The sequence below is a fragment of the Podarcis cretensis genome (genome assembly GCF_951804945.1).
Source record: "Podarcis cretensis genome assembly, chromosome: 11".
Taxonomy (NCBI): domain Eukaryota; kingdom Metazoa; phylum Chordata; class Lepidosauria; order Squamata; family Lacertidae; genus Podarcis; species Podarcis cretensis.
This window is the reverse complement of record NC_137180.1, coordinates 2,377,269-2,400,806: the sequence shown is the minus strand read 5'-3', so window position 1 is coordinate 2,400,806 and position 23,538 is coordinate 2,377,269. Positions and strand designations below refer to the sequence as shown.

The 23,538-nt window shown below is 43.1% G+C and overlaps 1 protein-coding gene across 1 annotated transcript; it reads right to left on the bottom strand.

Annotated features, from left to right (window-relative positions):
- Window positions 1–3,475: 3,475 nt before the first annotated feature.
- Window positions 3,476–23,513, bottom strand: LOC307227061 (uncharacterized protein C9orf85 homolog). Its single transcript, XM_079996177.1, has 4 exons — window positions 23,374–23,513; window positions 8,064–8,170; window positions 6,559–6,672; window positions 3,476–3,836 (listed from the first exon to the last, which is right to left on the bottom strand). The coding sequence occupies exons 1-4, from the start codon at window positions 23,473–23,475 to the stop codon at window positions 3,683–3,685; spliced, it is 477 nt and encodes a 158-aa protein (XP_079852303.1). The 5' UTR covers window positions 23,476–23,513; the 3' UTR covers window positions 3,476–3,682.
- Between the last annotated feature and the right edge of the window lie 25 nt (window positions 23,514–23,538).

The following is a 23,538-nucleotide window of genomic DNA, read 5'->3' as shown; positions in this document are numbered from 1 at the left end:
AAATAATCGGCTTTAAAAGGAAAGCTGAATTTAACATGCTTAAAGCCTGTGCTTTAATGATTGTCTATCAAACACCGTATTAAAGAGCAGTAGTAAAGGCTGCTCTTCTACACAAGAGAAAATGCTAGTAGTAGTAGTAGTAGTAGTAGTAGTAATTTATTATTTGTACCCCGCCCATCTGGCTGGGTTTCCCCAGCCACCCTGGGCGGCTTTCACAGAAACCAAAAATGCAGTAAAATCACACATTAAAAACTTCCCTGAACAGGGCTGCCTTAAGATGTCTTCTGAATGTCAGGTAATTGTTTATTGCTTTGACATCTAATGGGAGGGCGTTCCACAGGGCGGGTGACACTACCGAGAAGGCCCTCTGCTTGGTTCCCTGTAGCTTTGCTTCTCGCAATGAGGGAACTACCAGAAGGCCCTCGGCACTGGATCTCAGCGTCCAGGTAGAACGATGGGGGTGGAGACGCTCCTTCAGGTATACTGGGCCGAGGCCGTTTAGGGCTTTAAAGGTCAACACCATCACTTTGAACTGTGCTCGGAAACGTACTGGGAGCCAATGTAGGTCTTTCAAGACCGGTGTTATGTGGTCTCGGCGGCCGCCCCCAGTCACCAGTCTAGCTGCCGCATTCTGGATTAGTTGTAGTTTCCAGGTCATCTTCAAAGGTAGCCCCACGTAGAGCACATTGCATTAGTCCAAGCGAGAGATAACTAGAGCGTGCACCTCTCTGCCGAGACAGTCTTCGGGCAGGTAGGGTCTCAGCCTGCGGACCAGATGGAGCTGGTAAACAGCTGCCCTAGACACAGAATTGACCTGCGCCTCCATGGACAGCTGTGAGTCCAAAATGACTCCCAGGCTGCGCACCTGGTCCTTCAGGGGCACAGTTACCCCATTCAGGACCAGGGAGTCCTCCACATCAGCCCGCCCCCTGTCCCCCAAAAACAGTACTTCTGTCTTGTCAGGATTCAACCTCAATCCATTAGCCGCCATCCATCCTCCAACCGCCTCCAGGCACTCACACAGGACCTTCACCACCTTCACTGGTTCTGATTTGAAAGAGAGGTAGAGCTGGGTATCATCTGCATATTGATGGACACCCAGTCCAAACCCCCTGATGATCTCTCCCAGCGGCTTCATATAGATGTTAAAAAGCATGGGGGAGAGGACGGAACCACAAGTGAGGGTCCAGGGGTCTGAACACTCATCCCCCACCACCACTTTCTGAACACGGCCCAGGAGGAAGGAGCAGAACCACTGTATAACAGTGCCCCCAGCTCCCAGCCCCTCTAGACGGTCCAGAAGGATGTTATGGTCAATGGTATCAAAGGCCGCTGAGAGATCCAGCAGAACTAGGAAATAGCTCTCACCTTTGTCCCTAGCTTGCCGGAGATCATCAACCAGCGCGTCCAAGGCAGTTTCAGAACATCAAAATGCTTGACCTATGATGTTATTTCTGAGATATACGTCACAAAGAATAATTGCTTATGAAGGTCAATGAAAAACAGGGCTTTCAAGCTCACAGCACAGTGTAAGCCAACAGAAAGTGGCTTCCACAATCCTCTCCAGTTTCCCCCCTGAACATTCCAACCAAGTGGCAGCTGGAGGACCATTTCTCATTTGACAGCTTCTAATGTGAGAGTAGGACGCAGGTGGCGCTGTGGGTTAAAGCCTCAGCGCCTAGGGCTTGCCTATCGAAAGGTCGGCGGTTCGAATCCCTGCGGCGGGGTGCGCTCCCGCTGCTCGGTCCCAGCGCCTGCCAACCTAGCAGTTCGAAAGCACCTCCGGGTGCAAGTAGATAAATAGGGACCGCTTACCAGCGGGAAGGTAAACGGCGTTTCCATGTGCGGCTCTGGCTCTGGCCAGAGCAGCGATGTCACGCTGGCCACGTGACCCGGAAGTGTCTCCGGACAGCGCTGGCCCCTGGCCTCTTAAGTGAGATGGGCGCACAACCCCAGAGTCTGTCAAGACTGGCCCGTACGGGCAGGGGTACCTTTACCTTTACCTTTTTAATGTGAGAGTGAATAGAAGAATGGTGGTCAGGACAGTGTTGGATGGAGGGACAAGTGGTGTGTTGAAGGACAGTTGAGAGACAGTGAGGGACAGAATGAAAGCATAGGCAAAAAGAGTGAGGAGAGTCATGTTATTAGATATTAATAATTACCACAAAAGTCCTTTCTAATGTTTCCCTTTCATCAGGATTAGAAACATTCTTTCCACAGTGGTCCCAAAATGCTGATGACAGGAAGCCTGCTATTCTAACAGGCATTGGCACTACGGCTTTCCATGGGGTCACCAGCCTTTTTGGATTAGTGGAGACATTTGCAAGCCAGAGAAAACTGTCATGGCCCCCTCCCCCCCCCATTTGATTTGCTACAACCAATGGCTGCTTTCAAACCCCATCTCCCCAGGGGCAGGAGCCCGTGGGGCCACGTTGGTAAACTCTGTTTTGCATCCTTAGCACCAGGGAACTATCTATCTTCCACTTCACTCACTGAGATCTTCCGATAAGAAGAAGACAGGTAGGAAAACGAGACAGACAGGGAGGTCAGTAGGAAGCCGGGTCTGTTTCTTTCAGGCTGTTTGTGAGATTCCCAGAAGCATATTTTTGTCATTGTTGGAAGGAGGGTGCTGCAGTCGCTTAACGTTTGGCTCAATCCTGTGGAGTTACTGTTACATTCTTATGGCAGGCCTTTAAAAGTAGTGATTATTGGGTAGAGAAAGGGTTGCTAATGACAAAGATATGCAAAGATGGAACAACAATGATTCAGACAAGGCCTTCTTGATTTAGTCAGAACAGAGAAGAAAGATGAAGGAGCAGAGTGAATTCCCTTGACTTCCCAACAGTTCCCCGGGCGCCAGGCATGTTTTGCTCCTGGTGCAGGTCCAATTGTGACTACGTGGAGATTTCTGGGTGTCAAGTTGGCAACTGACATCTCCACTGAGCGAGCCGACTCATGGGCAGCAAAGGACACCTGCCTTGTGCCTCTGCGCTGCCACACAAATCATGCACCCCTTGTTGGGCATCTGAGTCCTCCATCATCAAGGAAAGTAAGTGGAGGGCTGAGTATATTTGACTGTGCTGCAGCCTTTCCATAGACCACTCAAATGGAGCTCACAGACCACCGTTTAAAAAACTCTGCCTTAGTCCATTGTCAATACCATTTCCCTTCCTACTGCGTGCGCTTCTCCTCCTTGCATACTGGGACAAGTGATTTGTTGTAAAAGCAGACTATAGTCAAGCAATGTGGTTGAGATCATGGAATCGTAGCATTGGAAGGGACCTCAACTGGTGAATAGACATTCCATTGTGGCGACTGTAACCGAGGTTTCAGGTGTCTTTGGTGCCTAGCTTATCTATCTGAGCTTCTTCCACTGTCACCTACAGTATGTTTTGGGAAAGGCGAAGGGGCAGGCGCCCGGGGGAATCAACAAGCAATGAAGACACTCATCTGAATGCACAAAATTACTCTAATCCATTTTTAAAGAAAAGTTTATTAAATGGTAGTATTCTCTAACAAATTTTAAGAAAATGCAGGCATAAGGTTTGTGCTAACCATTCCAGATACCATGAACCTTAAACTGCAAAAGTGTCCAATAATAAGCAATCTCCTGGCTGGAAATGGAATCTGTACCCAAATCTTCTCCCTGGAGAGATAATTAGACTCAGGTCCTTTCAGGCTTTCAGTTTATAATTTTCTTCACCAGTAAATCCAGATCTTCATCTTCCTCGCCACTTAACTCCAATTCATGGCTTTCCTCAAGTTCAACATTTCTGTTTCTTGTTTGATCGTTTTTGGAAGGTTCATGCTCAGTGTTCTCTAGACTTGTCTGAATCCTATGACAAAATACACAAAGTATCATTTCTCCAGCTTTCATCCCTGAATTTTGAAACTGGGGTGTGATGCAGGAGGAGAAGAGACTTTTCATACAAATATTTCATACAAATATTTTTATTTACTTACATATTTAATTACTTACTTACTTACTTACTTACTTACTTAATATACCGCCCTATACCCGCAGGTCTCAGGGCAGTTCACAGAATAAAATCAAAATATAAAACCACAAAATACAATATCAAAATTAAAACCACCACCCAATAACCTCCCCCCCCCTAAAAAAACACACATTTTGATACAGCCAAATCAACCAAAGACCTGATTAAAATGGAACGTTTTTGCCTGGCACCTAAAGGTGTACAATGAAGGCGCCAGGCAAACCTCCCTGGTAAGAGCTTTCCACAGAGGGGGAGCCGCTGCAGAGAAGGCCCATTCTCATGCTGCCACCCTCTGGACCTCTTGAGGAGGCGGCACACAAAGGGCGGCCTCGGAAGATGATCTCAGGATCCGGGTAGGTTCATATGGCATAGATTAGGGCAGGCATGTCCAACTTGGAGTAGCCTGTGGTCTACGATCCACTATAAAAACTGGCAGTGATCTACCACCCAGGGATGGGTGCAAGGTGGGTGGGCGTGCACCGCCGGCTGCTTCTCCTGAGGAGGCAGGGATGGGTGGGCACTGGCTGTTTCCCGAGGGGAGAGAGATGGGTGCAGGGTGGGCAGCAGGGATGGGTACAGGCTGGGCGGGCACTGGCTGCTTCCCCTGAGGGGGCAGGGCTGGGTACAGGGTGGGTGGGTGGGCGCTAGCTGCTTCGCCCGATGCCCGATGCTCCCCACTTGTGGAATGCTCTCCCTGGTGAGGCACATTTCTCTTTTCCCAGGTCTTTGGCTAATTAAACAATCTATGGCTTTTTAATATGGGGGGAGGTAACTGTTTTTGTTTATTACTATGTTATTCATTTGGGATTTTTTATACTGTTAATTGTCCTGTGATCCTTGGCAGAAGGGCAGCAGAAAAATTTACTAAAGGAAATAAATAAAGAAATAAAATTTTGTTTAGTGTTCGCATGTGGGCAACAGTTTTAATCATAGGCAGTTGACCAAAATGGGAAGGCATTTTTTTGTTATTAAAAAAAATTGAGCTGTGCTCTCATATGCCATTAGAGGAGAGTGTCCACAATTCACATAGCATATCACTGAATACCAGTATCTCCTCCTGGTTTATTTTTTAATGCCTCGGTAAGTGCTGACCCTGCTGTAATATTACTGGAAACAATTAGCCTCCAGATCTGGAAGCATTTAAGAATATAGGAGTTCCTGAAATGACCCAGATATTATGTGTTTGAGTGAGAGAGAAGAGATTGCTCACTACAAGTGAGGTCAGCATCCAGGTAGTTATCAGTCATATAACCAATTTCTGTAAAAATGCTATAGATATGCTAGTTAGGAAGAAAACAGCATTTTTCCAGTAACACATTGTTGTTTGACTGTTGCAAAATTGATGCATATCAGAACAACTATACTGAAAAAACTCATAGCACGTTTTAAAAGCTATTGTGCTAAAAATCAACATTTGGTGAGGTGCTTAAAAATGATTTCCACAAACCGCTCAATTAGGTTAACTCTGGTAGTTCCAGCCTAGTCATGTATATAAATAGATGCAGCCAAGGTGTGAGCATTTGCATTACTAATGGAACTCCTTTATGTAACCAAACTCGTAGTTTCATCAATGTGCCCCATTTTGTTGTAGCAAATTACCATTTGGCCACTTTACTGGAAAGCGGAAGGGTCCAAGCCTGTGGTTAAGATGGCAAACCTAGGCATCCTCATGTGGAAGCACTGAAGTTGATGACTCCTCCTCTCCCACAACTGTCTAGCAACAATCATTCCATCAGGATACAAAGACCTAGGAAGCAAGGCCACTCGGTTGGCTCTACTAAGAGACCAGATTCCTCTGGTTCCCTCACTCTCTTCAAACAGTTTCCATTCATGCTGGTTATTATGAGACTTTGATAACTTCAATAACTGGTGCCTGACTTTGTTAGTTTTCCTCTTCCTGCCTTTTGGATTGAAAGCCCTAGGGGAGGGGATGCCTTGTTCATTACTGATCTTTTGTACATTGCTCTTGGCGCCTAGAGGGGTGAAGAGCAGGGTAAAGATGCTTTAAATACTAAATTTAGTGTCATCATTACTGAAAAGCTGAAGAGGAGGCGGCGTAAGAGGCCACACTTAGTTCTCCAACCAGCACTGCAACACATCTGCCCAAAGAGAGGTGGAGATGCTTCACATGCAGGAACAGCATTTGCACGGCACAAGGAGACCGTGCCAAAAGACACAAGAGCTGCATTTTGGCCATGATAAACAAGACACCTGGAGCATGGCAGATGTTTGTGTTTCCTTCCCCTTCCATCTCACATTCAAAGCTACTCCAAGTCCAGTTAAGATGATTATTACATACATCAAATCTAAGGTATAGATCACGAAATAAGCAGGGCTGGACAATTTAACCTTCACTGCCACTGTGAGGAGGAACCTGATACTTCCTCCCAGCTTTGGAGCTTGGCCCAAGCCTGGATTCTGATGTGGCTTTGAACTTGCTCCTGCCTGCCCATTAGGCAAGGAAGGTCCAGGCATCAGAATGTTTCTGGCTGGACACCAAAGTTTGCCAACACCTGTGTGAAATAAATTGGGATACACAAATGTTAAGTGAAATGCTTACGGAATCACAATTTCTTCTTTCTTTCCACATTTAGCACATAGCTCTAATTCATGAGCACACAGTTTGCAGATGATGTGGTAAGAATCCTTTACAGTCTTCTTCAGACATTTGACACTATTAAAAGGAACACAAAAGTTGAATTAAAATGGTTAACCAGACTGTTTGTTACAAAAGATCGCTGCATATCTTTCAAATTTCAGATAGCCGAGTAAGAGAGATGTTTGAATGATTTTCAGAAGCTTTGAAATCCTGTGAGAATCAGATCGTTTTGCTTGTTTCTTTCTTCTTCATTTTGCAATATGTAATACCCCCTTTCTTCCCAAAGGGGTAGAGAAGGTTCCCCTCTCCTGCATTACATTCTACATCCCTGGCACAAGGCTTCTTGAAAGCAGATTTTCCAGCTGCACATATTCCCCAAACGCACAAAATGTTAAAAAGACAAACCAACACAAAGAACGCTTTGCTTGTTGCTTATACCCTGTATCAGTGGCACTTTCTTCAAGAGTCAGTGGTTCTCATCTTCTCTACAGTAAGGTAACAGTCCAGTATAAATCCCAACTCAGTGAAACTGAGCAAGGGCCACTGGCTTACTCTGAAAGTTATCTATCAAATTCTGCTACTTCATCAAACTTGGGCCACCAAAACATAGCCCTTACTTCTAAACATAAAATTGCCTTGTAAGTCCCAATGAGTTTGGCAGGACTCACTCCTATGGAAGAGTACATAAGAAAGCAGCCTTAGTCACAAAGGTCGTTTCAAACACACCCTTTCCTCCTCGCAATAGAGACTTTGAGTGATACAACACTTTCAAAAACAAAGGCAAGCCCAAAGATTGTTTATAACTGCAAGGCGTTCCTCTGTATGAATCACCTAGTTATGCAAAGGTATTACTCCTTCTGAGAAGCAAATGACACATTGAGCAAAAAACACAAGTCACAAAGCCCAGATTTTTGTTTTGTATTAATGAAAAGCAGACAGGTTTGACTGTAAGTGAATGGAAAGAGAGTGCTTAAATCTCTCCCTCTCAAAACAGTTTCCTCCCCATGCAGGGTCCTGCATACCCTATCATTGCCCTGCTCAAAACTGCAGACTCCTGAGGCTGCTTCTCATTTAAAAAGAATACACTGAAGCTTATTTACATGCATGCCTGCATACATCATTTGTCTCTGAATGTATGGAAGAGCAACTAATGATTATTCAAGCAATGGAGGTCTAAGATAGTTCAAAGTCCACTGAAGACTATTCACCTAGATTAATTTTAAGGAAGTGTTCCATAGCTCCAATTTAATGACAGTCTTTACTTTGCATGGCTTTTGTATCAACATTTCTTCACCATGCCTCATTACTCACAAATTTATTTCATGAAATCACAAGACTGTGGCTGTGTCCACACCTTGGGTCATCTTGACATCTGAATACAGTCAAGTATCTTCAGTACATACTGGTCTGCACTGAGCACATGTAATAACAGCAAAGTAGTAAGCTATGGAACAATATTTACTCACCATTTTTTAGGTTGCGTTAGTGGCTTGTATTTGTTGAATTTTACACGCCATTCCAGGACTTCCTTACAATGCTGACATAGCCCTTCATGGATTTTTGCATTAATTTTCTAAAAGGAATATGAAGAGTTTGCATTTGCTTAGTTGAACTTGAAATACAAAATCTCACAAATCAGTGACAACTTCATTATTTCTAGTTTTGAAAACTTTAAGAAACCATATGCGATGTAATGTGTATGGTCTATGAAAAGCTGTTCAAAATTTTGTCAGCATTAATTACACTGTTTTCTGGATTGCTTGAGGAAAGGCACATGCTATGATTTTTATGGAAAGAATGAACCAATCTACTTATTGTTTGACTGCAGACTTAGTTGGGTACATTCAAAAAAGCTTTCTGGATTGCAGCCAAAAGCCTTAGAAATACCTGGTGAGATTTCTCACGTCACTCTTTTAACCAAACACACAGTGCCATATTAAACAGCTTTTGGAAACCCCATCAGCTGTGAGTCAGACACATGTTGTCAGACACAGACAGCTGAAGAAAAGAACTAGCAATATTATACCACCACCAAGGGCTCCAAATAAAATCACAACCATTCTCTGCTTGGCCTCCGTCACTGCAAGGCAGGGAGTTGCAAGGATGAAGGGAAGCATTTGCAAATGTTCTCTCCAATCAGTCAAAATTAACACTGCTAGCAACTTTCTTATTAGAGATGTTTACAGTAGTGTTAAGCATCATGTATTAGCATGTGAACATCACCATGCTAGGCTAGTTTGACACTCTGGCCAAACATCAGTGCATAGTAAATTTCCCCTTGTACCTACTGAGAGAGAGGTGACTCAGCTATTCCAACAGTGAGCAGGAAGCTACTCATCCTACTATCACAACATTATCTCCGCAAGAACTCGACTCCTTGTTGACTAATCAGATTTAACTACATAAGAAGAGCCTAATGCATCATGCCAATGGCTCATGTATTCCAGTATCCTGTTCTCACAATGGCCAACCAGATGCATGTGGGAAATCTGCAAGCAGGATTTGAGCACAAGAGCAGACTTAGGGTTGCCACCTGTATAACACAGGATTGTCCTGTATTTCAATGTAAAATTCAATGTAAAATCCATTGTGTGCGTGTGCGTGTGACAAATTCCAATCCAGTTAGGTTGCAATAGATTGTAATGGGTTGCTTTCAAGTCACTTCAGCACCAGAATTTTTTTAAAAATTGTCCCCCAACCGCACCGCCCTACCCTGTCCTGTATTTTGCCAGAAGAAAGGTGGGAAGCCTAAGCTCACTCGTCTCTTGTGGCTTCTAGCAACTGGTATTCAGATGCATTGCTGGTGTGGTGGCTAAGAGCACAGGACGTAATCTGGTGAACTGGGTTCACTTCCCCGCTCCTCCACATGCAGCTGCTGGGTGATCTTGGGCTAGTCACACTTCTCTGAAGTCTCTCAGCCCCACTCACCTCACAGAGTGTTTGTTGTGGGGGAGGAAGAGAAAGGAGAATATTAGCCGCTTTGAGACTCCTTAGGGTAGTGTTAAAACAGGATATCAAATCCAAACTCTCCTTCTTCCAGCTGTGGAGGCACATCATAGTAAGCTCCTCCGTGAATTTGTCTGATCATATAGTCCTACAGGTTGGTGGCCATCACTGCCGCCTGTGGGTGCTGTGTGGAGAAGTATTTATTTTTATCTTCCCTGAACCTTCCAACATTCAGTTTAATTGGATGTCCATGAGTTGTACTTTTAGAGATGGATATAAACTCTTCCCTATCCACTTTCTCTGTGCCATGGATAATTTTATAAACTTCTCTAATGTCACCTTATACACAGATTCAGAATTCAAAATGACCATAACAGATTGGAGAACTGGGCCCAAAGTAAGTTTCAATAGGTACAAACAATAGGAGTCAAACTTACAAGAAAGAAGATTCCGACTAAACATCAGGAAGAACTTTCTGACAGTAAGAGCTGTTTGACAGTGGACCGGACTCCCTCAGGACCTTGTGAGCTCTCCTTCCTTAGAGGTTTTTATGCAGAGGTTGGATAGCCATCTGTAAGGGGGTTGTGCTAGATGACCCTAGGGGCCCCTTTCTAACTCAACACAATTCTGATTCTATGAACATTTGGGAATCACATGTGCAGCTGATGGTCCCAAACTGCCAAGCGAAGACTCTGATGAGTATTAAGATTGCCTTTGCTGATGTATTGCAAAAACAACAGTGAAAATTAGGTACATGCACAAGTCCTTTAGCCCCTTATAAGCATATTCTTTCTTGTATTTATCCTGCCCTCGGACCGTTAGGACAGCGTGGAGTTCAGACTGGCACTATGCTCTCAAGTTTATTTTTCACAGCCATAAGAACCAGAAACACAGTTTAAGAAACAAAGCAACAACTACCGGTAAATGTGAAAGCTGAGCTTTCACAATTATGAATTCCACATGTGCTACAGTTACCCAAATGATATTCAGTACAATACAGCAGATCAGGAGAAAGTAAAGTAAAATAAATAAATAGATAAATAAATAAATAAGAAAAAGTCAATGAAAAATAACTGCTTTAGAATGCAAACAGTTTTGTTTCTGTTTGTAAGGGTGGTTTAAATTGCCTGTATTCATCCCATTAAAGTTTCTTCATGGAAGCAGTGTAAGCACTGAGAAAACTAAGATGACTCAGACTTCAAGGTCAAGTGTTGGCAGGAAAAACAAAGCAATTTTTAAAAATAAAAAAATAAAAATGCTTTGCATATTACAAATGTATACAGTTAAAATTACAAACAAGTCACATCACAGAAAACACAAAGCAAAGAAGAATTTGCAGGGGCATGATAATAGCATCAGTAGAGATATAATGTGGAAAATAGCTTTTGCTTTTTCTTTTGCAAAGGCAAAAGAAAAACTTGGATAAGCCCAGTTCAAAAGCTAAGGTTGTAAGGCGTGGAGTGGGAAAGATTAACTGCAAGCTAATTTATTGCAAAGGCCATTGTGGCAATCATGATGGGTACAAAGATTTTAGGCTACAAGAGGAAAAGAGAAGTTAGCTTTTAAGTCATTTAATTCACACTTCCTGAATATATTAGCTAGAATTGTGAGGTTTTTATAAGGCACTTAGATAATTTTAACTGCACAATCCAAAGAAAGATGCTACACAATGAAAACTGTCTAATTCCTTCCTACAAGAAGCCTTCAGTATTTTGTTATATGGTTGTTTCAACTGAACTAATTACAATCCAATAGATATATTTATGTGATTGCAATCACAATTTGTTATAACAAAATGTAATTTTAAAAAATATGAATTGTCAACATTCTGAGGATCGTAGTCTATAAATTTGAGAATTCTACAATGGTACCCATAACTTGATTCAAATGTTGTCACTATGTATTATTACATATTACAAAAAGATAAAAGCGCTATTCAGTTTGTTAATGGTTCAGAAACTTGAAGGCAGAAGGTAAATGTGGAAAGACTAGAAGCAGGAACCCAAAAATGAGATGCTGAAGGGACACTTGACTAAATGGCATCCTCCTGAAGAAACAGAGGAGAATTGTAATGTCAGCATTTTTGTTGCACTGTTGTCACAGCTCGTGAGAAATGGGAAAAGGGCTGTGCTACCACAAAGCGTGCTGGTAGTCACATTACAGCCTTCAACTTATGCAAGACAATAGAATCAGAAATATTTATTTACCTGATCTACTTAGTGACATTTGCTTGTCTAGCCTTCCAAGTTCTATTATCAAACAAGAATTACAGCGGTAACTCAACTACTGAAGAGCCACTGTATTGCGGTTAAGGCTTACAGTCCTACCTCGGGTTACAGACGCTTCAGGTTGTGTTTTTTCGGGTTGCGGACCACCGAAACCCGGAAGTACCGGAATGGGTTTCTTCCAGGTTTCGGTGGTCACGTATGCCCAGAAGCGCTAAATTGTGTTTTGCACATGTGCAACCCGCGCATGCGCCAACATGCTGCTGTGGGTTGCGGACGCTGCGGGTTGCAAATGTGCATTCCGCACAGATCACATTCGCAACCCGAGCGTCCACTGTACAGGGAAATGATACATACAGTGGTACCTCTGGTTACGTACTTAATTCATTCTGGAGGTCCGTTCTTAACCTGAAACTGTTCTTAACCTGAGGTACCACTTTAGCTAATGGGGCCTCCTGCTGCTGCCACGCCGCCAGAGTACGATTTCTGTTCTCATCCTGAAGCAAAGTTCTTAATCCGAGGTACTATTTCTGGGTTAGCAGCGTCTGTAACCCGAGGTACCACTGTAATGAAATGAAAAAGGTGTTTAAAATAACATTCGTAAAAAACCCAGAAGATTTTCTCTTGGGAATTACAGGGACAGAACTACCTAAACTGTACAGAAACTTATTCATGTATGTGACTACAGAAGTAAGAATGTTACTTGCCCCAAAATGGAAAGAAGTAGTATTCCCAGCAAAGGAAGAATGGATACAAAAACTTATGGAAATGTAGAAATGGCGAAACTTACTGGAAGAATAAGAAATCAAGATAACCTTTTTATAAAAGAATGGAAATGGTTTATTGAGTATTTAGATAAATTGTAAACAGATAAAAACATTGTTAGGATTATTGTAATAGCCTATAGTTTCATAAGAGTATATATTTAAAGAAGATGAATAAATGACCAAATTAAGTTAATTTGGATACGCAAAAGATATTAAAAATAAATTTAAGGAATCGCAGAAAGAGAGGGAAGGAAGTCAAGTTTTGAAATGTCAAAATGATTGTAAAATCAGTGAAATGTATAAATCTGAAAAGTATAAATGACTTTTTAAAAAGAAAGAATGGCAGGGATAGGAAAAGGCCAATTTCCAGTTTCCACAGGCTGGAATTATACAGGTGGGAGCTGGCTGCTTTGTATCTTATATTTCTCTCTGTTGCTTTTTTGCACTGAAAACATGGCATTTCAAGTGGGCAGGAATTAAAGTATCACTGAGAAGTTTAACAACATCCTCTTGCTTTTTAATTGTTTCGGTAGTATGTGGGCTATACCATTAGTTTTGGCTAACAGGTTTTTACATCTAGATACAGATCTCTGAAAAGAAACATCAAGAGGCATTGAAGTTGTAGCATACAAATGTCAACAACAGAAATCAGTATCTTGGACTTTTGTGAAAGAAGAACATTTATCTCTGGATCCTCAACAAAAGCAGCAGCAAATTTTAGCAACAAATGCCAGAACCACAATGTTCAAGCTAGTAAATAAGGAAAGTACAACTGTGCAAATTCTAACTGCTGAGATGTGGAGTACACCTTGGGTACGAAACGAATGGTATCCTAGTTGCTTGGGAATGCCCTTTTTCATATGCACAGAGCCAGGATCCTTCTAGTGCCTATGTTAAAAAAAGAACTTTCTTAAGTCTCAACTGAAAAATTGGGAAGGACAGTGACCAAAGATAACTCTCCTTGTTTAGATGTTATTTTTAGGTACCGTATTTTTCGCCCCATAGGACGCACCTAGTTTTTTGGGGGGGAAATAAAGGGGAAAAAATTATTTTTCCCCCAGGTGCGGGGCTGGGGTGGGGGAAGCCCGAGCTTCCCCCCGACCCCAGCCCCTAGAACAGGCTGCGATTCGCTAGCCATGAGAGAGCCGTGGGACTTCGCGCGGCTCTCCCACGGCTAGCGGAGCGCTGCGCAAAGCCCGAAGCTTGGGGCGTGCTGAGCTCAGCGCGCCCCAAGCTTCTGGGTGCCGGCAAGGTCTCCGCTAGCCGTGGAAGAGCTGTGTCTCCCATGGCTAGCAGATAGCTTCCTGAAGCCTGGAGAGCGAGAGGGGTCGGTGCGCACCAACCCCCCTCACACTCCAGGCTTCAGCGAAAGCCTGCATTCGCCCCATAGGACGCACACACATTTCCCCTTCATTTTTGGAGGGGAAAAAGTGCGTCCTATAGGGCGAAAAATACGGTAGCTGGGCAGACTGTGGAATTTGTGTAGCAGAAGGTAAGCCATATTGCATCAAGCACTGAGTCTATATAACCAGACAGAATAAAGTCATCTCAGATTACTAAAGGAAACTGAAAAATAATGCAGCAATGCCACCAGCAAAATTCAACAGCAGATCTATCTTCCTCTTCTCTGCAGCATTCCAACCAAGGTGCTCCAATATAAAGTACTTCAATGGTGACTTTGAAACTACAACTAATCCAGAACTGGTGACTGGGAGCACCTATCAGGACCATATAACACCAGTCCTAGAAGATCTTCACTGGCTCCCAGTACGTTTCCGAGCGCAATTCAAAGTGGTGGTGCTGACCTTTAAAGCCCTAAACAGCCTCGGCCCAGTAGACCTGAAGGAGCGTCTCCACCCTCATCGTTCAGCCCAGACACTGAGATTCAGAGCAGAGGGTGTTCTGGTAGTTCCCTCGCTGCAAGAAGTGAGGTTATAGGGAACCAACCAGATGGGCAGGGTATAAATAATACTTTGTTGCTGTTGTTGTTGTCCCTATGGAACACCCTTCAGATGTCAAGAAAATAAACAACTATCTGACTTTTAGAAGACATTTGAAGGCAGCCCTGTATCGGGAAGCTTTTAATGTTTGATGTTTTAGTATGTTCTGCTATATGCTGTGAGCCACCCAGTGTGGCTGTGGAAACCCAGTCAGATGGGTGGCATTTTCCTTTTTTTAAAAAAAGAAAATTTTTATTCGTTTTTAAGCATATTATCGTACATACCACAAAATTTCACATCTTATACAATCTTTTTGGACTTCCATCAACACCTCTGATGATCCCCCATTTTTATTATTTCTTTGCATTTCTTTATATTCATATTGCCTTTAATTATCTTGACTAGCATCTTCCTTTTTGTCCAATTATGCAATAATTCAGATTATTCACCTCACAAAACTTCTTGCAAACCTTCAAATGTAATCTGATCATCACAATTACTTTTCAAATAGTCCGTAAATTTACACCAATCTTCTGTGAATCTCTGGTCCTGCTGGTTTCAAATTCTTCCTGTTAATTTGTCTAATTCTGCATACTCCATCAATTTCATCCTCCAATCTTCTTTCGTCGGTAATTCTTCTTGCTTCCATTTTTGTGCTAACAATATTCTTGCTGCCGTCATTGAATATAAAAACAGCTTACAGTCTTTTCTATTTATATCATCTCCTACAATGCCCAGTAAAAATGCTTCTGTTTTCTTAATAAATGTATATTTCAACATTTTTTTCATCTCATTATATATCATTTCCCAGAGGTTTTTCACCTTTTTACATTCCCACCTTTTTGCATTCCTTCTTTTTCTTTACATTTCCAACATTTATTGCTTACCTTATACATTCATCACATTTTCTTTTAAAGCATTGAATGCAGAAAATTTTAAACCTTCCTTCCATAATTTTTCCCAATCGTTCAGCTGTATATTATACCCAATATCTTTAGCCCAATGAATCATAACAGACTTTACCTCCTCATCCTTCAAATGCCAATCAAGCAGCAATTTATACATTTTAGACAAAATTTTATATTTATTACTTAATATCGCAACTTCAAACTTTGATTTATTTTCATCAAATCCTTTTACTTTAAACATTTTTAAACATGTTTAAACATTTCATTAACCTGACGATAGTGTAGCCAAACGTTTACATATTCTTTGACTTCCTCATATGGTTTTAACTTCCATTTACTAGATGGATGGCATTTTCCAGCTGCACTGGCTCCCGGTGGAGTACAGGGTCAGATTTAAGGTGCTGCGCTTGACCTTTAAAGCCCTTCACGGCCTAGGACCCTCATACCTATGGGACCGCCTCTCCTGGTCTGCCCCACGGAGGACCTTAAGGTCCATATATAGCAACACCCTAGTGGTCCCGGGCCCTAAGGAAGTTAGATTAGCTTCAACCAGAGCCAGGGCCTTTTCAGAGTTGTTCTGCCTGGCCTTTGGTTCGGAGTCAATTGATTCCCTCCCCCTCTTTCCTTTTTCCTTTCTCCTCCTGTGATGAGGCTGCATTTTAATGTTTCAATGCTTCAATGTTGTGTTTACTCTTCTTTTAAAATTGTATTCATTCCACTTGTTTTTATTATTGCTTGTTAGCCGCCCTGAGCTGGGGAGGGCAGGGTATAAATAACATTTATTAATTATTATTATTGTTGTTGCTGTTGTTCATAGAATCATAGAGTTGGAAGAGACCACAAGGGCCATTGAGTCCAACCCCCTGCCAAGCAGGAAACACCATCAGAGCACTCCTGACATATGGTTGTCAAGCCTCTGCTTAGGTAAAGGTAAAGGTAAAGGTACCCCTGCCCGTACGGGCCAGTCTTGACAGACTCTGGGGTTGTGCGCCCATCTCACTTAAGAGGCCAGGGGCCAGCGCTGTCCGCAGACACTTCCGGGTCACGTGGCCAGCGTGACATCGCTGCTCTGGCCAGAGCCAGAGCCAGAGCCGCACACGGAAACGCCGTTTACCTTCCCGCTGGTAAGCGGTCCCTATTTATCTACTTGCACCCGGAGGTGCTTTCGAACTGCTAGGTTGGCAGGCGCTGGGACCGAGCAGCAGGAGCGCACCCCACCGCAGGGATTCGAACCGCCGACCTTTCGATCGGCAAGTCCTAGGCGCTGAGGCTTTGACCCACAGCGCCACCTGCGTCCCCCAAGCCTCTGCTTAAAGACCTCCAAAGAAGGAGACTCCACCACACTCCTTGGCAGCAAATTCCACTGTCAAACAGCTCTTACTGTCAGGAAGTTCTTCCTAATGTTTAGGTGGAATCTTCTTTCTTGTAGTTTGGAACCATTGCTCTGTGTCTGCTTCTCTGGAGCAGCAGAAAACAACCTTTCTCCCTCCTCTATGTGACATCCTTTTATATATTTGAACATGGCTATCATATCACCCCTTAACCTCCTCTTCTCCAGGCTAAACATGCCCAGCTCCCTTAGCCGTTCCTCATAAGGCATCGTTTCCAGGCCTTTGTTGTTGTTGTTGTTGTAATAAAATCATCATATCAAGGTTGTAGAAGGTGTTTCAACTACAGCTATTAGTAAACTTCATTCTTTTTAAAAAAGATGCATATCCCCTTTTGTAGGGCATATGTTAAAGACAGCAGGACAAGCCATAAATTCCCCCGTTTTAACAAGATTGCCAGTCTTCTGAATAGACATGTAAGCAGAACATTATGAGAAATAGTTTTAAAATTCACAGCTAGCTTCTACTTACTCTTCCTCACATTTCTGGTTTGTATTCATTAGTATGCAAAAGCAAACATTAGTTTGCAAAAGCAAACAAATGAAAAGATACCGTATTTTGTATTCCTGAGAGCATTCTGGCATCTTTAACCATTTTAATAGTTTGGGGAGGCACCAGGCAAACTTCAAGACTGTTCTAGGCTTCAGCACTGAAAGAAAACTTGATGTTGCTAAGCAATGTCCTTTTTGAGGGGGGAGGGGGGAGAGCTTTGCTATTCCATTAAGGGAGTATGACATCACAACTGGAAAGGGAAATGTTCCAAGGATAAAGGCAGCCCAGAAATGTTAATGTACTTGGAATGCAAGCAGGCATGGCCAGAAGTGCTCTGTATGAGCAGCTCTGAGAGGAGTGCAGACATTTCCCAAGGGCTACTTAAAGTCATTCATTACCTATAGCTTGTCAAACAGGAATCTATGATAAAGCAAGAGGATCATTATTTTAATGGTAATGAAGCATGAAATACTGTAATTATGAAACCGAGGCACAACACCCACTTCCTGTTTGACCTATGCTTCCTATTCTAGACTTCTCTCTCTCTAGCAAACACTGGATACATGTATTGCTTTACATTAATAAGGAAGTATGTTTAATTTTCTTTTTAAAAATCAGCAGTATGTTTTTCTTTCTGTAACTCTTCCGTTTATGCTAAGGCTATTCTAAATCTTTATATTTGTAAATTATAGGAAGAGTAGAACTTCACCCTCCACTTTCTTTTTTTTAAAAAAACCACACACAGAGACACAAAAACAGGAAGATGGATGAAAATGTGCTGATTTATTGCAGTTAACACTACAATTCTGAGAAAGAATATATATTTGAAGATCACACATCATTTCAGACAAGGACTACAATCTCTAGACTCTAGGGCATTGTTTTCCCCTTTGAGAGTCTTGTCTTCCTGGTGTAAAACTTCTCTGGGGGTAGTTTTAATAATACTATTTTATCCTTGAATTGTTTTCTTTAGCTAAAAAACTAGGAAAAATTACAGAGTGTACCATCTGAGACCCTTTCAAACGGGACCACACTGTGGAAGGGCCTTCTTTTATTTCACACACAGCGAATGCTGTAAGACACTTTTCAGACAAGTATCATCACAAACTTGGTATATCTTGCAATGGACTTGAATGTCATACATAATCCTGGTACTTTTTTTCTTATGTTAACCCTGCTGTGTTCCTTATATTACCTTACGTACTTACTGCTATATTCATATTCCATACTAGGGGCTGCCATTCACACCACATCTTGCCCTGCATGTGGCCAACCCCTTTCCCTTTTACATGCATGCGTGACCAAGGCAGACAATGCCTAGTACCTAAAGGATGACAAAGATAGTACTAGGTGGGTATGTCTAGGGAGGGTGTCCTACAATTTGGAAAACACCACAGAAAAGGTTCTTTCTCCAGTAGTCACCAGCATAACCTCTGAAGAAGTCACAATGCTCTTGTAAGCCAATGCAGCTTTCAGAAAAGTAGAACCAAAATTCTAAGGTCAGGTGCAAAGATAAGGATGAAGACAAAAAGTACTGAACACCTGAATGGGGCTATTTTAGAAGCACTTGTTTCTCTCTCCCCCCCCCCCATGCCATGCAAAGACCAAACCCGGTCTATCTGCACAGCAGAAGTGATGGATATGGAGCCATGCCAAACACCTGCCCTAATCACATAAGATGAAGTCAGCATAGCTTCTTCTATGCCACAATCCTCCTTATTTGGGCCATTTCTCTTGTACTTCAAGTTTGGTGCCAGCATGTCAAGCCTGGAATGAAAGATGTTCCTGAGCAGATGCAGCCAGGGCCACTGAAGAGCCTGCCTGCTATACTGTTCTCATGCCCTGCTTTGTGTAGTAGTGCTGAAAAGTGAAAGTGACTCAAGTCTCAGCGGAGCTCGACTGCAGGATAAACAAGAACTGTAAAGGATTGGTAGGTAAGATATGTGCACATGATAAGACACATGGTTATTAAGCATATAGTAAGTCATATGACAAAAGCGGTTTCTTACCTGATGACATCTGCAATAGAACATCTCAGTTTCTGAGTACAAACAGAAAACTGCCTGGTTCTTTTTTTAAAAAGTAATACTATAGTTCAGAGTAAGTCTTAAACTTGCCTCATGGCTACATTTTTGCTTTCAAGAAAGCCAGGTGTACAGCATTAAAACTCAAATTCAAAAGGGAAGTGTACTAAAAGAGGAAACACTAAGATATTGTGCACTGGTGCTCTATCAGTCATGGAATCATAGCAAGAAACTGAGGCATACGCAGAAAAGAGAATTTGGTTGTATTCATATATTTTAACATATCCCCTCTCACCACTATACCACAAATCCATTATATGTTCTTTTGGATTATTCAAATAGTGAAGTACAGGCACAATATTATATTTTAGTTGGAAAATTAAAAACAGAAGCAAAAATAAATAAAAATTAATTACAACCAAATGGCTTATACCAGGGGTCAGCAAACTAAGGTCCGTGGGCTGGACAAGGTCCGAGGGGCTCTTTAATACAGCCTGAGGACCCTGCTGCCCACCTGGTCAGTCCCCACACTAAACTGGCATTGCACAGCGACACCTCACTGCACAGGGACTAACCTCCGTGACAGGCACGCAGGCAGCTTCGGACTGGCTCCAGGAAGTTCCCACAGCCAATCCAAAGCCATGGATGCCTCTGGGCGGGTGGCGACGGTGGCCAATCCGAAGCTGCACCGGGTTTCCTCAGCGCGCAGGCGGCAAGGCTTCGGATTGGCCAGCATCGCGGCCATGGGCAGAGAGGCTGGTGGGTGTGTCGCGGGGCTTCGGCCGGAGCTTGGAACACCTGCTGGCCCCACGCCGGGGGCCCGGGAAAGCTCTCCCAGAAACAAGAGGCACCACCACCATGGTCGGAGGAGGGGCTGGGGGAGAGAGAGCAGCCCCCCTCCATCCGTGTGTGTGCACATGCATGCGTGTGTGGTCTGGCCCGCCAGAAGATTTGAGGGACAGTAAGCTGGCCTGCTGGTAGAAAAGTTTGCTGATCCCTGGCATATACCAATTAATACCCAATGAAAGAGTAGCAGTGGTGATGCCCAAATTTACAGAATTTATATGGTTAAGTGATTAGTCTCCCTATGCTATACTAGATTCAGTACGTAGCCGTGTTGGTCTGACACAGTCGAAATAAAAATTAAAAAACTGTCTAGTAGCACCGTATAGACCAGGGACGTGGGTGACGCTATGGATTAAACCACAGAGCCTAGGACTTGCCGATCAGAAGGTTGGCAGTTCGAATCCCCGCAATGGCGTGAGCTCCCGTTGCTCGGTCCCTGCTCCTGCCAACCTAGCAGTTCAAAAGCATGTCCAAGTGCAAGTAGATAAATAGGTACCGCTCCAACGGGAAGGTAAACGGCGTTTCTGTGCGCTGCTCTGGTTCGCCAGAAGCGGCTTAGTCCTGCTGGCCACATGACCTGGAAGCTGTACGCCGGCTCCCTCGGCCAATAAAGCAAGATGAGCGCTGCAACCCAGAGTTGGCCACGACTGGACCTAATGGTCAGGGGTCCCTTTACCTTATAGACCAACTAAGTTTGTTCTGGTATAAACTTTGCATGCACAGGAAAGCTTATACCAGAACAAACTTAGTCTATAAGGTGTTACTAGACAATTTTTTACTTTTTTATTTTTATTTATACTATGCTAGTTATATAAAGCCCCCCCATGAAATTGTTCAGAGTTTTATGCTCTGCAGAAATAAATGAAAAATACTTTTAACATGTTTTAAAATCTACTCCATATGTGGCCTTTGCGCATGCATGCGCGCACACCCACACACCCCATATTTCAACTTTAGTTAAATATCAATGGTGCTCTTTCTTCTTTATTTGAGATATGTAGATTGGATTGCATCCAACAAAGGTCCCATTAGCACCAGGTGTTCCACCTGCACAAACAGGACCTCCTCTTCGTCTCCTCTATCCCAATTTTTATTTTCACCACCGGCTAAAACACTCCACCTTTCTCGTTAAATGCCAGTGCCTGAAACTGACCTTTCCCGTAGCAATGTGGTTTAGGTGTGTGATCAAACTGGACTACTGCCTGCAGTGTACAAATGTTTCTCTTTCAAGCCCTGCCATTAAGGTATGCAGCTATAGACCAATGACATAACACTATCCTGCATGGAATGTCATAATATAAGAACACCCCTACAACTGCATCTATTCATGGTCAAAAACATGGTTGCCCAATAAGTAAATAACTTCTGAGGGTGGAATCAGCAACAGACTAATACATTTCCAGAGCAGCAAATGTCAGAAAGTAGAATGTCCACCATCTATAAAGACTCTCTACATATCATCAACATGAATGTAGAAATTATTGGGAAGCTGCCCTCATGCAATTGTAGAAACAACAGTTCTATAGTAAAAAGTACTATTAAAACTGTTAAATAAAAATATTACTTATTTAATGTTTGCAGGCTTAGGCAATTCTAAATCTTATTGAAAGCACTGGTATTAATATGAACAGTTAAAGGCCTTAGGCTACATTTCCAAGGACATATATTTCAAAGTACCGGTAAATGCCAACAGGTCACACTATCAAACAAATATAATCACAACAGGAGGATCAGTCATACTGACCACCATACACATCAGGCACACACAAGGAAAAGAGAATTCAGATGACAACAAAGCTATTTATTCAACAGTACACCCATACCACCCTGCTTGTACCTTAAGCTCTGCTCTGGAGGTTCTCTTTGTGTGCCCACCCATTACGTCAGAAAGTTGTGTGGCCATGACGGAGAGATCTTTCTTTATGGTGGCTCCACCACTGTGGAATTCCCTTCCACTGGACCCGCACCCAATCTCTTTGCTGCAAGCTTTTTTGGAAGGCCCTGAAAAATTTTCTTCAACTGGTTTTCCAGGCATGATGCCCATTCGTTGGGTAAGGTTTTTTAATGTCTAGTGTTATGAATTTGGTGTGTCTTAAATATTATAGTGTTTCGAGCATTTGTTTTTATTACAGTAATAATTGCTTGGGGAAATTGTTTGCTCAGAAAAGAAGCCTAAAATATTTGCATTGTTATCATCTTGCAGTATCCTGAAGTTCATTGCTCAATGAGTATTTGAGGCTATTTAGTTGAGAAAAAAGGTAAATAAAAAGAGCTTGAGACAGACGTTCATGAAATATCACATGATATTATATCACATGCATAGCTTCTTGTGCCTGTAACTGGTTACTCTGATTCTGCCAACTGGGAAACTCAGGTACCAGAGACAGTAGGAATGAAATTAAACTCAGGAATTTGGGCCTGTGCTGCAGTCCCTATTGAAACTCATCCATCCATAGGTGGCATATTGGGAGAAGCAAGGTAGAGGGCCTGACATGAATTTAACCAGAGAGGGCTTTCTCATTTCTGGCACCTTGCTTCTATGCTGCCTTCCCCATTAAGGCTCACCTGGCATCAAAACAGATGCTCTTCCAGTGCAGGTAGAAACTTGATTTACCTAGGCTTTTCAGCATCTGATTATTTTTATAGGCTGCTACTGGCTTTTATTTGTTCTGCCGTTATTAATTTACATTGTTTTTATTACCATTGCAAGCTGGTTTTGTTTAAACATGTAAACAAACTCAGAACTCTGCTTGTTTAAAAAATCCTCGTTTTCAAAATAAAATTGGTAAGGCTCATCATTCCTTAGTCCACACCCAAACAAGAACTTCCACCTTAAACTCCATCACAGGTGCATCTTCAGCCAGCCAACACTTCATAAGAGATGGTTACAGCGACGAGTATTTAAATTACACTTGAAAGATGCTGCTTTCTATGCATTGTGGGTCCTGCCTGACTAGAGAGATCAGTCTAATTAAGCCACGCAGAACAGGAACAGCAACCTGGGGCTGCAGTTCGGTGGTCACACACTTGGAACCCAAACATGGAGGACAGGCCTGGATTACATGGCATTCTAAATAGTTTGTTGTTATTCTTACAGGTCAGACAATTATTAGCCACTCTTCCCGCCGCACTCTTCCCTCAGTCCCACTTTCTCCACTCATTTCTTTTGGGGGGCCCCTCTGGCCCTGGGGCTGCCGGTGGCTTCAGCTGCCCTCTCCGCTCTCCCCGCGGGGCGCCTACCTTGCGCCGGGCGCTGGCGTCGTGCCTGTCGTTGCGGAAGGCCTGCGCGTTCTGGTGGCGCTGCGGCCTCGTGCGCGCCACGTTCCCCCGCTGGCAGCTCATCCTCCGGCCCGGAAGTGACGCTGCCCGGCTTCCGCCGCTCGGCGCCCCGCGACGCCGAATGGG